Genomic DNA, 15181 nt, shown 5'->3' on the forward strand with positions numbered 1-15181 from the left:
AAATTACATATCTATGGCATAATGGTTATAAGAACAGACTGTTGCCTAGGCAGTAGAGTTTCAATCTTGACTTGAGGTAGTTACTGATTTAGCTACACCGAAGAGCAAAACAGTCAATCTGTGGATGACTATAAATGTTCCTTATCTTAGGGGGCAAAATAACAATCTATGTATAAAGTAATGCTCTTTGTGTAAACAAATAGAGCTTAGGCGTTTGGACAATGTTTAGTCATTGTAATTTCGCATACCCATCATAGCAGCAGCCGAAAAGCATAATGATTAGAGGTACTGACTGTCGCCTAGGCGGTCAAGTTTTAGTCTTGGCTTGAAGTGGTTGTTAGTCTAGCTGCACTTAAGAGCTGTGAAACTATATCTGTGAATGGCTATATATATATTGGAATTTTAAAAAAATTTTCACAAACATTAAACATGATATGAGTAAAAAAAGTAACAGGACGGATTTTTTTGGAAAAACTCCAGTTGTTGTGCCTTTCAGGTTAAAAATAGCTAAAATTGACACTTTTGTGCTTCTTAAAAAAAAATTGATGCCTTGGATTTTTATAAAACTTTCTGAAAAGTTGTAACTAACTGATTTCTATATAATTTTGTTTGTCTATACTTCGCGATAACTCTTGGGTGTGCCTCAGGGGCTCTTTTAGGACTGACAAAAACACTCCATTTGGGAGTATTTTACCATATTTGTCTAAAATCTTCTGTGTATGTCTATTTAGCAGTTTTGCATGGTGCTTAACTCAAATTTAAATATGTTAAGATTTTGGGGCTAAATGGGCTAAGGGAGGCAAATGATGGACTTAGTCATTTCTTTTTTTGCATGATGCAAAACTCAAATTTACATATGTTAAGGCCTAAAACTACACCGTTTGTTCATTCTCACTGGGATTTGACGTCCCCTGGGGCTTTTGGGGCTAAATGGTGTGCCCTTACTGGGGACCATGCTTCACTTGTCCAATTATATTTCATGTTTTATTTATACCAATCCTTTAATTTATGAGGCTCGATGTAACTACAGAGCATAGTCAAATAAATGACAAAAGTCCAAATTTCAAGATGCTGACCATCTTACCGTTTATTTTTTTAAGTACATTGACATAGACAATTCTTGATAGCGCCTGTTTCTTAGTGCAGAATCATTCATGTTATGTTAAGATGGCGTAAAAAAATGAAAATATAATTGCAACTTCTCTCTATTTACAGATTTGGTAATCATGCTCATATCCCTTTATTTTCTTTTAAAATTTATAAGTGCTTTTTCTTCTGATGAGTTAAGGGCAGAATAAATTCAAGAATTGACATAATTACATGAATGATTCTGCGCTACGAAACATGTGCTGTCAAGAATTGTGTATGTCAGTGTACTTAAAGAAATAAATGGTAAGATGGTCAACATTTTGAAATTTGGAACATAGACTTTTGTCATGTATAATGAACTAGTGGGGAGTACCTGGCGTTGCCTGGGTGGAGTATATTGGCACAAGGACGAAGCGATGTTAAGAATGGCTTCCACGTGGTTAAAATAATAATAAAAAAAAATGATAGAGAGGTGGGTAATTTGTTTTCCACGCTAACCATTAGGCCAAAGAGGATAGTGAATTAAATAATTAACTTGGAGGATATTTCACCCTTTTTCTCGCTTTCTCACTCTCACTCTCTCTCTCTCTCTCTTTCTCTTTTTTTCTCTCTCTCTCTCTCTCTTTCTCTTTTTCTCTCTCTCTTTCTTTCTCTCATATAGACGACCCATGTAGATTATGCCTTCATGAAAAATTTGCTATCCTGTACTTTAAAGAACCCCAACATCTATTAAACTATAGAAGAGAAATAGCGAACAACTGCGTTCACAAAATAAAATTTACTCTATGATAGCGATACAAAATAGTTTTAAAACTAACAAAAACAATAGAAAATAAACAAATAAATTAAATAAACATGAATATACATAAACGATCACACATATATGTATGTATGTATGTATGTATGTATATATATATATATATATATATATATATATATATATATAAACTAAAAAAAAACAAACCTAACCTAGATTTAAAACAGGTCAAGAAACTAGATATCCAGGCTAAATAGAGCACACACAAAGGAACAGGTCAACCAGAGGTCAAATATGCCTTTGTCCGATAAGTGCATGTTCATTGGCTGATAGGAAGGGCGCGGTGAATACTAGAGAGCTGATTGGCTAACTAAAATCTCAATAGAAGGTGCATATATAAAAACGACAGACAACCACAAAATTCACGCATAAGCCTGAAGAGTCCTAGAGTGGATGAAATGCGGAATATTCAGTGTAGTTTAATCGCCATATATATTTTATAACTTACTAACTAGCTGTACCTACGTATTGAGCACTTTTGAAGTAAATACTTCAAGTTAACGCATAAATTTATACTTTCGTATAACTCACATGTTCATAACAGAGCAAGAAACCACTGGAATCAAGCATATAAACTCAATCCTTGATAGGAACAAAGTGACAGCATGCTGCAGAAAAGAAAAATGGAAAAAGCATTTTCCTGTTGAAGACTATTATCTGGGTTGAAAATTAAAATTTAAATAAATACGTTAATTAAAAAAAAAATTGGCATTTTGACTGGTCTTTAAACTGTTATGTCAGGGACATTCCAAAAGTTATGTCTCCTATATTTTTATTCTGCCCGGGGGGATCAGAGTTGATTGCAAATTGCATTGTTATGATGACTGAACTTATGCATTCATAACCAAAAAGTTTCATCCCTTTGTTGCCGATATTAGTGTGAGACTAAGAAAGTAACCCCTGTCATAGACGTGTATCAGAAGCAGATGCTTCATTGAATTGCTGGTAAAAGTGTATTGAGAATGGTGGTAATTATGTAGGACAAAATAACTTTTGAGGCACAAAAGGTCGCTCGTTTTAATGGTACGACTTTCGTTTCATCTTTTGAATTTAAAAAATAGTACTTTACTTTTGGAACGACTTTTACATATATTCAACAGCACATCTTTTTAATTTGTATATTCACCATTAATTAAAATAAGATGTGATATTAATGCGGCTATGGAACCCTAAAATGTTTTCTTCATTTGGTTATAAATAACGCATTATGGAAACCATCGCTTCACAAAAGAAATATCCTAATCAGTGTCCACCCTTACGTTAATGGTCCCCAGACAAAGGAGGGATTGGACCTAGTAATTGACTCCCATTCGTCTGTTTATTTGTTCGCACTTTTGTCAATAGTGCCTTATATATTTTTTTTTTTTTTTTAAGTTTGCACAAACGTTAGTCATGGTGAAAGTAAATTTTTACAAGAACAGATTTTTGGGGGTAGCTCTGCCCCCCTTCCTCGGGGGGGGGGCAATATACGGGTAAAATTGCCCCCAAATCGTTCATCCATTCATTTCTTTGCACTTTTCTTAATAACAACACCTTGGATTTTTTTGTTTTAATTTTGCGCAAGCATTAGTCATGGTATAAGTAAATTTTTCACTCATGGAGGAGAACCTCGCATGCTCGGCTTATTTTTTACCATTCTGTTAAAAGGACAACGATGGTGGAAACTGGTGCTCTCTGTTGGCTTGACTTTATATTTCTTTCAAACTTTTAGATATCTTTTGCTTAAAGTTTTAATAACTTTTATTGGTTTTGAAATGAAGTACTGTTTTAGGAGGGAAATTTAACTATTTGCTGCCAAGATGAATGAGCTTTATTGCGTCTGAGATGTGGGACTATTTTGATTGAATACATTTCTGAAAGTTATCTTTAGAAACATTAACTAATTTTATTAGCTTTCATTAGCAACTATTTATTGCCGAAAGTGCTGCACCTCATTTCGAGTTTGTCAAACTCCCATCAAAGAATAATTAATTTTTTTATTTTTTTGTTCTTTCCAATAAAAATAGGAACAACCCCGCCCCATCTAATTTACTGGGAGCAACTCTTCACTTATTTAACTCTTAATCCCACGCGAGATTGCTTGGTCTTTGGGCCAAGATCAAAGTTCAAAGTGTAGTATCTGTTCCGGCAGATACTGCATTCAAAGACTATATGTGGAGGCAGACCATTGCTCTTGTAGCAATCAGTTTCGGTCAATGTAGGGGAAATGTTTCATACCAATTGTCACTATTCAGTTCCCTCTCGGGGGGAGATGGTCCCCCCTTCCCCCTCTTTCCACACTAAAAAACGGCCTTATGCCTAGTTTGCTTAGTGGGGGAGCAAATAAATACAAACTCTTAATCCCATGAGAGAAGACTTCTTGGCCTTCGAGCCAAGATCAAAGTGTAGTATTTGTTCTGATGCTACATTTCAATTTTTTGTTCTCAGTTAGTGGAGAAATCCTTCACGATTGAGACAATTTAAAATTTTTGTTCCTTTTCTCCACATTAAAAATATGACACTGGTGTCTAACTCTGCCCTCGTGGGGAGGCAAAGTAAATAGGAACTCTTCACTTGTTTAATGTCTAATATTGTAATCGATAAATAGTGGCTTCCGCCTAATTTTCTGTCTTTACGTTTCACGTTTAATTCAGTCTTTTTCTTAATTATTTTTTTAATAGTAAGTGACAAGTTTAAATGTCTGTTATAGATTTTTTCTTTTTTTTTTCTTCATTATTTTGCCATTTTGTAATGTGGACGTTAGTTTGAATTCATGAAAATAAAACTGGAAGGAAATAAATAAAAATCCGGGTCAGCATTTTTTTTTTTTTTTTTTCTCAACAAAAGATTTTATTACCGTTCTTCTCTCTCGTCTCTGCACATCTTAAGTCTCTCACCGTCCTCCATCTCGCCCAGTGTACACTTCAGCCGTAGCCAGCCATTTCTCGCTTTTGACTTTACACGTCCATTTTCTTTGAAGTCACCTTTCTTTCTCCCTCGAGCACATGATCTATTTTTTCTCCTTTCCCCTCCCCTTCTTCTCATGTACACTTCCTAATTTGCATATCTTTTTTTTGGGGGGGGGGACTACAGCTGCTGCTGCTCTCTCTACAAGCCAGCCATCCTTCGCTGCTGCTGATATTCCCATATGCACTATGTTACAATTTCTCTTTGTTGACGTTTTTTCGCTTTTCATTTCTTTTCATGCAGGAAGGTGATGTAATGAGATGTTTGCTAAGTTTTCAAGGTTTTATTTAAAGATAATGGACTTAGGAGAGAGAGAGAGGGAGAGAGAGAGAGAGAGAGAGACTAATATCCCTTAGCTTATTGTTTACTTATTTCTAACTTACGGAATTGAGTGGCACAGACGGACAGACATCAAAGTAACATTCGACATAAATAATTTTACATTAGCTGGGTCTCATTCACATGGTTTCCTGGGAGAGAGAGACTAACATAAAATCTTTGTTTCTTTCACTCAAAACCGTGGCGTCATTCATCATCATTCAACAGTTTTGTTTACGGCGTTTGACCTTTGCCCTCCTCCTGCCTCAACTTTACATCACCATGATTCCGTTTGCGGATTTAGATTATCGTGACATGCACCAAATGTGACCCTTGTCAAAATTTACACTAGCTAACTTAATCGCTACTGATGAAGGGTTCCTAATATATAATACTAGTAGTATTGCTCAGATGTTAAATATGTTGAACATGTAGCAGTTCTATGACTCAAATGAGATAAATTAATTTTTTTTTGTTTTGCTTTTACGTAAGCTTACGAAGTGATTAATATATTATTTAGTTGGAATACTTTGCATGGGAGATACTTCCGCTGAACTACTTGTACAATTTTTGAATTTTTTTTTTCTTTTCACCAGTTTTGTTCAAACATGGCCGGAAGTCTGTGGAAACAGCTCCCAGACCTGATCGCCCCCCCTCCCCCCATCTGCCATTGATGAGGCATCTGTCCGTCAAGTTGAGGCTGCCATTTCGGAAGATCGGCGCATTACTATTCGCCAAATAGCCCAAGATGTCAAGATTAGTACAGGGTCTGTGGAAACTATCATTCATGACCATTTGCATATGCATAAGGTGTCTGCGAGATGGATTCTGAGGTTGCTCACACCATTCCAGAAGCGAGAACGCATTGAGTGCTCGAGGATGAATTTGGAGATGTGCCAAGAAGATGAGTCAGTTTTTCAAAAGACTGATTACACAGGATGAAACCTGGGTCCATCACTATGATCCAGAGACGAAAGCCCAGTCAATGCAGTGGAAGCACTTTTTTCTTTTTTTTTCTTTTTTTTACATAGGCATCACCACTTATCAAGGCCAAGAGGCCACTCAAGGATAAGGGTTAAAGAGTGTACAGTAGACATTGGACAATATAGTAATCATTAGTAATGAAAATTTGATAACTTATATAGAACGGCTCATCAAGAACTTATTTACATTAGACTTGAACACAACCATATTGTAGTCAGCCGGAAAGCAGGAAAACGGAAGACAATTCCACAGGCGTGCAGTTCTAAGAAAGAAGCTTTGTTCATGGAATCTACGTTTAGGTTTAGGCACAGATAAAGAGTGGGGGAATTATTGATAGTGTGTACAGCTAGACGAGTGTTTCTTGTGAAAGTTTGGCGAGGGGGGACCATAGAGTGAAGCTCAGTTGAACACCTTCCATGAAAATAACGATACATCAGAGACAAACTCGCAACATCTCTTCTGTGAGATAGAGGTTGCAAGGAAGAGAAAAGGACATCTCCTACGAGGCTACGAAGTCTATTTTGAACTCTATCAAGGCAGGACAAGTCCTTTCTAGCTGCTCCTGCCCAGATGTGGCAACAATATTCCATCCTTGGACATACCTGGCCCTTATATAGATAGAGAATAGCATCAGCAGTGAGATATTTACCGGATCGATAGAAAGATCCCACCATTTTTCCAGCGGCCTTGGCAACAGATTTGATATACTTGGACTCACCACCTCCAAAGAAGGCAAGGGTGCAGCCCTCCACTGGCAAGGTCATGCTCACAGTCTTCTGGGACCATGACGGAGTAGTGATGACAGATTTCCTGGCAAAGGGTACCACAATTACAGAAGCCTATTATGCTTCACTTTTGAGGAAATTAAGGGAAGCTATCAAAATCAAGAGGCGGGACAAGATCAGCAAAGGTACCCTCCACCTGCAGGACAACACTCCGGTTTGCAACTCGCATGTCGCCAGATCAAAAGCACGGGCGTGTGGTTATGGAATCCTCCCTCATCCTCCCTACTCTCCTGACTTTGCACCCTCTGACTTTCACCTCTTCCCAGCCAAGAAGTTGTTTTTGAAAGAAAAGCGTTTCCCAGATGATGCAGCCTTGATTTCTGAAGTCATGTTCTGGTTGGAGGACAACCTGGGGTGTTCTACGAAAACAGTCTCCAGAGCTGCATCAAACGATGGGGAAATGCATAACTCTGGGTGCTTCCTATGTAGAGAAAGACTAATAACTGTGCCAAGTTTCGTTGCTCTACAGCTATGGGAAGTGGGTCAGGGGCATTACTTATTGCACGCCCCTCGCATATATAATGAGAGAGAGATGAAAAAGGAACAAATCAAGTTATATGCCCATTAACCTTTCGTCTTTATTGTAAGACTTCTTCTGGGTGAATAAATTGAAAATAAAATATCAATACAATATTTGAAAATATATTTGTTGTGAAAAGTATAACCTTGTTCGATTTTAGAAGAAAAAAAGTCGTACTATTCATAACAAATGGATTTTCAAATATTATACTGGCGTTTTATTTTCAATTTATTTATCCAGAAGAAGTCTTTCAATAAAGACAAAATGTTGGCAGACATAACTTGGTTTTTTTCTTTTTCATCTCTCTATCTCATCAAAATACCATTTCCATTATTCTCGTATATATATATATATATCTGTGTGTGTATTCATGACATGTTATCAATCTCAATACTGTTTCTTTTTTTTCTTCAGCTGTTCATTCTTTGAAAATCTCCACAACTTCCGAGAAGATAGCAAATACTTCTAAAGTGCCTCCAACAACCACACCAACAGCCACAAGCAATGGGACGAACGGTACCATATGGTGTGAAATGGGTGGCAAAAATCAATGTGGTGCCAATGAAGAATGTAAATCTATAAATAAAACCCAAAATGGCACTTGTGAATGCAAGACTGGTTTCCAAAGAAATGCACTCAATGTCTGCACTGCATCACTTGTTACATCAGGTATGTATAAAATGCACATTTTTTTAAAATTATTTTTTCACAATATTTCTGAAATGGGATTTGGAAATCAATTTCTAAACACTGTTCAATGCATGCCAAGATGTAAAACAGACGTTAAACCCAATACAATGATGCTTTTAACCAAGTGGTTTCCAACCACCATACCATGTCACATAGATGTGTCACAGAATGATGACTGGTGTGCCGTAGTTATCTATGTAAAATAGCTTTCATATCGTTATGACTGGAGTTGTTTGTATTGATAAATACTAACTCACACATTATTACTTGATCATTATTAATTTCTATAAATGTTTTCATAACTCTAAGCTCTACTCACATGTAGAGCACTGTTGAAGTAAATACTGAAAATTGATGCATAAAATATATTTCCTTTATATAGATACATGAAGCAATCCTTCGTAGCTGAAGATGACTAGTCAGGGTCTCTGTGCTTTATCCTACAGCATTGAAACACACACACACACACACACACATATATATATATATATATATATATATATATATATATATATATATATATATATATACACCTAAATTTCATAGTTGTATTCTTCATCTTTTGTACATTGCTGTTGTGTTGTAAACATGCCTCTGACATATTTCCATCTTATGGACATCCACGCAAACACTGATCCCACATTATTGTACTATATATATGTATCTATACTCATATATATATATATATATATATATATATATATATATATATATATATACGAGCAAACAGTTAATAAAACATAAATATATATATATATTTGATATTCGTGTATTGATAGTCATATTAAAAACCTTTTTTTCTATTTAAGAAGAAAATACAACTTTGTTATATATGGGTCGTGGGATTGCATTTATCTGCAAAAGATCTAGTTAATTTGCATATCCTTTTAAACATTCATTTTAATTAATTCCCTATTAGTTTTTTCGGTTTTCTCATGGGGTGATCATCTTTAGTTAACTATTATGTGTAATTATATTCATGCAGATATTCTACATGATGTAATATTTGCGTTAAAAGGTTATAGTAAACACAAACCTCTTTGTATATATCTTTAGGTATGCACATATATACATATATTTGTTTAAAAAATGTTGCCTACTAAACTCCTCTTTCAGTTTTTCGTCTACAGAGATAAAACTTAATACATAGGGTATTCGAACCCATGCAAAACTTTATATTTGGGTTTTAGCTGGAGAAAATCAGTGCAAAAGTGAAAGTTAAAAAAATGGAATTTGCCAGGTGACAGTCGAATGACAGCATTACGAATATGCATGCGTAACGTAATAGCTATTGGCTTATGTTTAATTTTTAGTCTTCCAGCAAACATGCTTTTATAGCTCGGGCATTAACGTCAAAGGAAAAAGTAAATCGTAAGCTAAATGTTTTGGTTTCGATTCTTGGTGGTGGCGTTAATTTTTTAAATCATTACTATATATTGGACTCAATATAATATAAAATTAAATATGAAATCTGCGTTAAGCAAAGTATCATATTTAAGTGTATTTTACGACCGGGCAATGCCGGGTGGCCTGCGAGTGTATATATATATATATATATATATATATATATATATATATAGATCAGTGATTTACAGCCACTGTGCCATGCTGCAGAATGATTACTGGTGTGCCACAAACAAGTCATAGGTGGAAAACAGCTTTCATAATGTTATAAATGGATTTGTTTGTATTAATAAATACTCTCACGTTATTACTTGCGTGATATCGATACTTAAATATCAAAAATAAAATAAAATATATAATAAATTTTTTAGATTGATAGATATTTTGAGTTTTCGATACTAGTAAACATTTGTAAGCATTAATTCATTTAAATATTGATTTTCTGTGGTAAGTGTGCCATTAAAATTTAAAGAGCTCAGTAGTGTGATGCCATATAAAAAGATTGGAAACGACTGTTTTAATCAAATAGAAACTTAGTTCTTATATATATATATATATATATATATATATATATATATACTAGCAGGGATACCTGGTGTTGCCCGAGTCCCCAAATAATAAATAGAAGTAATAAAGTTCCGTTTGGACACATCTGGTATACTAAGGATATTGAGCACTTTTTCATTATTATGTCAACTTCATCATGGGTAATGTCAATATCACACCCCTATCCGAATGGAGTGGGGGGGGGGCTTTGATAACTGTACTTAATTGTAACAATTTCAAAAACAAAACATACGATAATCTTACTTAAAAAAAAAAAAAAAAAAAAAAAACAGATAAAAATATGAAAATGAAATCGCCCCAAAATAAGAAGTACCTGACCCCCTCCTCACCAGATATTTTGGCAGAAGGGATACAAAGATAAGAAACTATTCTCAAGACATTGAGCACTTTTTGACGACTATATGCCAGTTTAAGCAAATTCTTTAAATGCTGCCTCATTCTAGAAAGATTTCTCTTTACGGTCCGTTGCAATGACCGTGTTACTTTAAAGTCCGTAAATTTCATTTTTTTTATATAAAAATCTTGAAAATAAAACGAACAGAAAATAATTCAATTTTAAAAATAACAAAATAGAATTATTTTAAACCCAAAACGTTTTTATGTTTTAAAAATGATTACTTATTGTGTTATTGAAAGAAAAAAAATGGTCCTTGCTATGCGCAAATCTCAAAATCTAATCTCGTAAGTGACCATGCTATCCATTAGACCAAAATCCTAACGATATTATGACATGTCAAAATGAATGTTGTATTAACAGCATTCACACATACACAGATTGTAAGAAAGCTTCACGGTTCGTTGCAACGGTCAAGTTACTCTGTGAATGCATAAACTTCAGGAATTTTTTTATGTCTCTGTAAGGAGTTTTTGACTCTTAATGGAGGTATGACACCAATGATTTTGCCAATCGTTTTTATAACACGACATATGCACAGACTTGGAGTTTACATTCGTAATACTCTTCTCTTGACTAGAGAAACAAACCTAGAATCGGACGATCAAGCCTTTATGTGCTTTAGACTTAACATGCAACACAACATTAGCTACTTTATTTTCTCTACTGCTCTCCTTCGACCCAGGACTGCACCATAATAAACAAAGTCTTTGACAGTATAGACACAGCACTCTCCCTCAACACTAGCGCACAAGTACATGTATTTGGTGACTTTAATGTTCACCACAAAAACTGGTTGGGATTCTCTACTTACAGGCACAGCGAGCAGCACAACACATAGCTTCTCTATATCTCACTCCCTATCACAAATGGTTACATTCCCAATCCGTTTCCCTGATCAGCAAGAACAACACGCATCACTTCTAAATCTGTTTTTGACCACAGTTCTCGATGATTGTATAATGAAGGCCCACAGCCCACTCGGGAACGCTGATCATGCAGTGATAATGGTTGAAATCGCTCTAAACTCTAGAGCCAAAACTGAGGAGCCAGTACTCAAAACAACAAGATATTATAAAAAGGCTGACTGGGAAGCCATCAGAGATGCCCTATGGGAAAATATTTTTTCTCTTCTTGCTGAACAGTGCGCAAATGAGACCACTGAATAGTTTAAAACTGCAATTGACGCACATGTCCTCATACGGAAATTTTATAGCAAGCCCCACTCTCCTCAATGGTTTACTTCGACTTGCGCAACTGCCATTGCTCAAAGGCAGCATGCATACTGCAGATTTAACTGACATGTCCAGTTCAAACAGACAGAAGTACATAGAAGCTAGAAGTAACGTTAAGAAAGAAATAGTGACAGCTAAGAGAGAATTTACTGAAACCACTAAAAAACGGATCGAAGCACAGAAATTAGGAACTCGTGACTTCTGGAAAATCTACAACAGTGTAGTAAATAATGGGCAATCAACAATTCCCCCACTATCCAACAATCATGAGGTTGTTTGCTTAGCAACCGACAAGGCTAACATGCTTGCCAGTCGGCTTGCATCAAACTCCACACTGGACCCTACCAATCACCCCCTACCTGACTTTCCTATGCGGACAGACGCCACACTAGACGATCTGAAAATCACCCCTGCTCAGGTGCATGCTATCATAAAAAACCTTGACACTTAATAAGCATGTGGACCCGATCTCATCCCAGCTGTGCTATTAAAAAAGTGCTCATCTGAAGTAGCTCCAGTTCTCTCCAAACTCTAAAACAAATGCCTTAATGAATCTTGCTTTCTGGGCTGTTGGAAAACTGCTTCTGTGGTACCAGTATTCAAGAATTCTGGCGAAAGAACTGACCCATTAAATTATCGCCCCATTAGCCTCCTCCCACTTTTTTCCAAAATATGAGACCTTAATTAACCATGCTCTAGTCCATCACCTTACAGATGCTAAACTTCTGACTGACCAACAGTATGGATTTAGACAAGCCCATTCAACAGCAGACATCCTAACTATAATCTCTGAACGTATATACCACTCACTGGACAACCGGGGAGGCCAGAGCGGTAGCTCTAGATATATCTAAGGCTTTTGACAGGGTATGGCATGAGGGTCTCCTCAGGAAACCTAGATCATACGGTATCACTGGTAGAATACTAAACATAATTAAATCCTTCTTAGATAAGAGAAAAATCCTGGTTGTCCTCGCCGATCGTACATCTAAACAATATGATATAAATGCGGGAGTGCCCCAAGGGTCTATCCTTGGACCTCTGTTGTTCCTAATATTCATAAATGACCTCCCCAACAAAATTGCCTCTGAGATGGGTATATATGCTGATGACACCACACTCTATAACAGGCACGACAGGAAAACAAATGAACACATATCTAAAGAAATGGCAGAAACACTAGAGGATGACCTCCAATCTGTAGTGGAATGGGGACAAAAATGGATGGTCACGTTCAATGCCGCCAAGACTAAACTAGTTTCCTTCAATAATTACAAGAAACCTTCTCTGCCACCAATAGTAATGGCCAACGACACTTTATCTGAAAGTACATCTTTCAAACTCCTTGGCCTAAGGTTCACAGGAAACATGAGTTGGAACAATTACATTGAAAGCATTGCCAGGGCCGCTGCAAAGAAGGTAGGCTCTCTACTGTGATAGAAAATTACTAGCACCCAAAAGTATCCTGTACCTCTGTAAGGCCACCATTCGCCCATGTATGGAGTATTGCTGTCATATTTGGGTTGGTGCATCTGCTACTAGTCTCTCGCTCCTAGACAAGGTTCAAAAGAGTCGCCAATCTGATAGGCTTGAACTGGCATCTAAGCTTCAGCCTCTGTCCCATCAACGAAATGTTGCATCCCTCTGCCTGTTCTACAAGTATTTTAATGGAAAATGCTCTGATGAACTGCAAGCACTTGTGCCCCCATGACGTAAACTCCCTCGACAAACGTGACAAGCAGCTAAATCTCACCCCCATACAGTAGAGATCCCTAGATGTAAAAGATCTTTCTACTCCAGTAGTTTCTTCCTCAGAATTGCTAGACTTTGGAATTCCATTCCAGGTCCCTGCTTCCCCAACTGTACTGATGTGCAGAAGTTCAAGTGTAACGTGAACAGACATCTTGCTGCCCAAATCCCCACATAGTACCCCAGTAGATGTTACCCCTGAAAGTACCTATTTACAATGCTTTTCCACGAGACAGAGTTAGACACCAGGGTCGTTTTTTAATGTGGAGAAAAGGAACAAAAATAAAAATTGTCTCAATCGTGAAGGATTTCTCCTCCACTGACAGAACAAGAAATTGAAGTGCAGCATCTGAAGAACAGTCTGTTGCCAAGGTCGCTGGAAAGATGGTGGGATCCTTCTATCGCTGCAGAAGATATCTCACTACTGATGCAATTCTCTATCTATATAAAAGCCAAGTACGTCCAAGGATGGAATACTGCTGCGATATCTGGGCAGGAGCTGCTAAAAACAGCCTATCCTGCCTTGATAGAGTACAAAATAGACTTCGTGGCTTAGTGGGGGATGCCCTTTTCTCTACCCTGCAACCTCTCTCCCACAGAAGAGACGTTGCGAGCCTATTCTTGTTTTATCGTTACTTCCATGGCAGGTGCTCGTCTGAACTCCAATCTCTGGTCCCCCCTCGCCAATCTTTCACGAAAAACACCTGTCTAGCCGAATCCACTGTGAAAAATTTCCCCCACTCTTTATCTGTGCCTAAATCAAAACGTGGATTCCATGAACAAAGCTTCTTTCTTAGAACTGCACGCCTGTGGAACTCTGTTCCGTCTGCCTGCTTCCCACCTGACTACAACTTGGATGTGTTCAAGTCCAACGTTAACAAATTCCTAATGAACCGCCCCCCTTAAGTAAACACTTCATCAAATCTCCACACTAACGTAATGTACTTGCAATAACCCTTATCCCTGAGTGGCTTCCGGGCCTTGATAAGTGGTGACCACTGTGTAAAAAAAAAATTAAAAAATAAAAACAAACTACACTTTGATCTTGTCCCAAAGGCCAAGAAATATGTTACCCCTGATAGTAGCCCCCTGCTCCAAAGTGCCTTGTATGGGGTAAAAATGTAATTAAAAAAAAAAAAAAAAATCACCGGTTGTGGTAACCAACCAATGAAAATGTTCCAAAGTTACTATAAAAATTGTCAAATTTTGGAGTCAATCAGTTCGCTGTTAGCTATGTTACGAACTGCATTTGATTTTTAAGCTCACATCTTTGTTACTTCACACTCAGTATTCAACATAATGTCTCAACACTTAAGTCTCCTTGAAAGATAGGAGATAAAAAACTTAAGAATAAAGCAAACTGAAATTAATTTAATTTTAAAAATAACAAAATAATTTTTTTTTTTTTTTTTTTTTTACTACACTTTTATTCTACAATAATTTATATCAGTTTGTAAAAAAACAACAAAAAAAAAACATCCACTGGTGCTGGCCCACTGCTACGAATTCAGAAAAGTGTTAAGCAGTTATGATATAAAAAAAAAAAAATGTGATTTATGTAACCCTCGAAATAAAATGATTTTTGTTTTAATTTATTAAACCACTGATAAAAAAAATGCCAAATAAATAATCCAAAGTACAAAACAAAAAATCTTTTAAAAAAATCTTTTACCCCTGTTTAGA

At 36.5% G+C, this 15181-nt stretch overlaps 1 protein-coding gene across 2 annotated transcripts in view; it reads left to right on the plus strand.

Moving 5' to 3' along the window:
* LOC145280075 (dyslexia-associated protein KIAA0319-like protein) overlaps window positions 1-15181 on the plus strand; it is a 572614-nt gene that overhangs the window by 323136 nt on the left and 234297 nt on the right. For both annotated transcript variants that reach the window (XM_080131771.1, XM_080131772.1), the window contains exon 2: window positions 7874-8128. In XM_080131771.1, the coding sequence (XP_079987897.1) occupies window positions 7874-8128 (255 nt within the window). The remainder of the gene's footprint in view (window positions 1-7873; window positions 8129-15181) is intronic.

The sequence above is a fragment of the Euprymna scolopes genome, chromosome 7 (assembly GCF_053919585.1).
Source record: "Euprymna scolopes isolate OS-2025 chromosome 7, ASM5391958v1, whole genome shotgun sequence".
NCBI classification, from domain to species: domain Eukaryota; kingdom Metazoa; phylum Mollusca; class Cephalopoda; order Sepiida; family Sepiolidae; genus Euprymna; species Euprymna scolopes.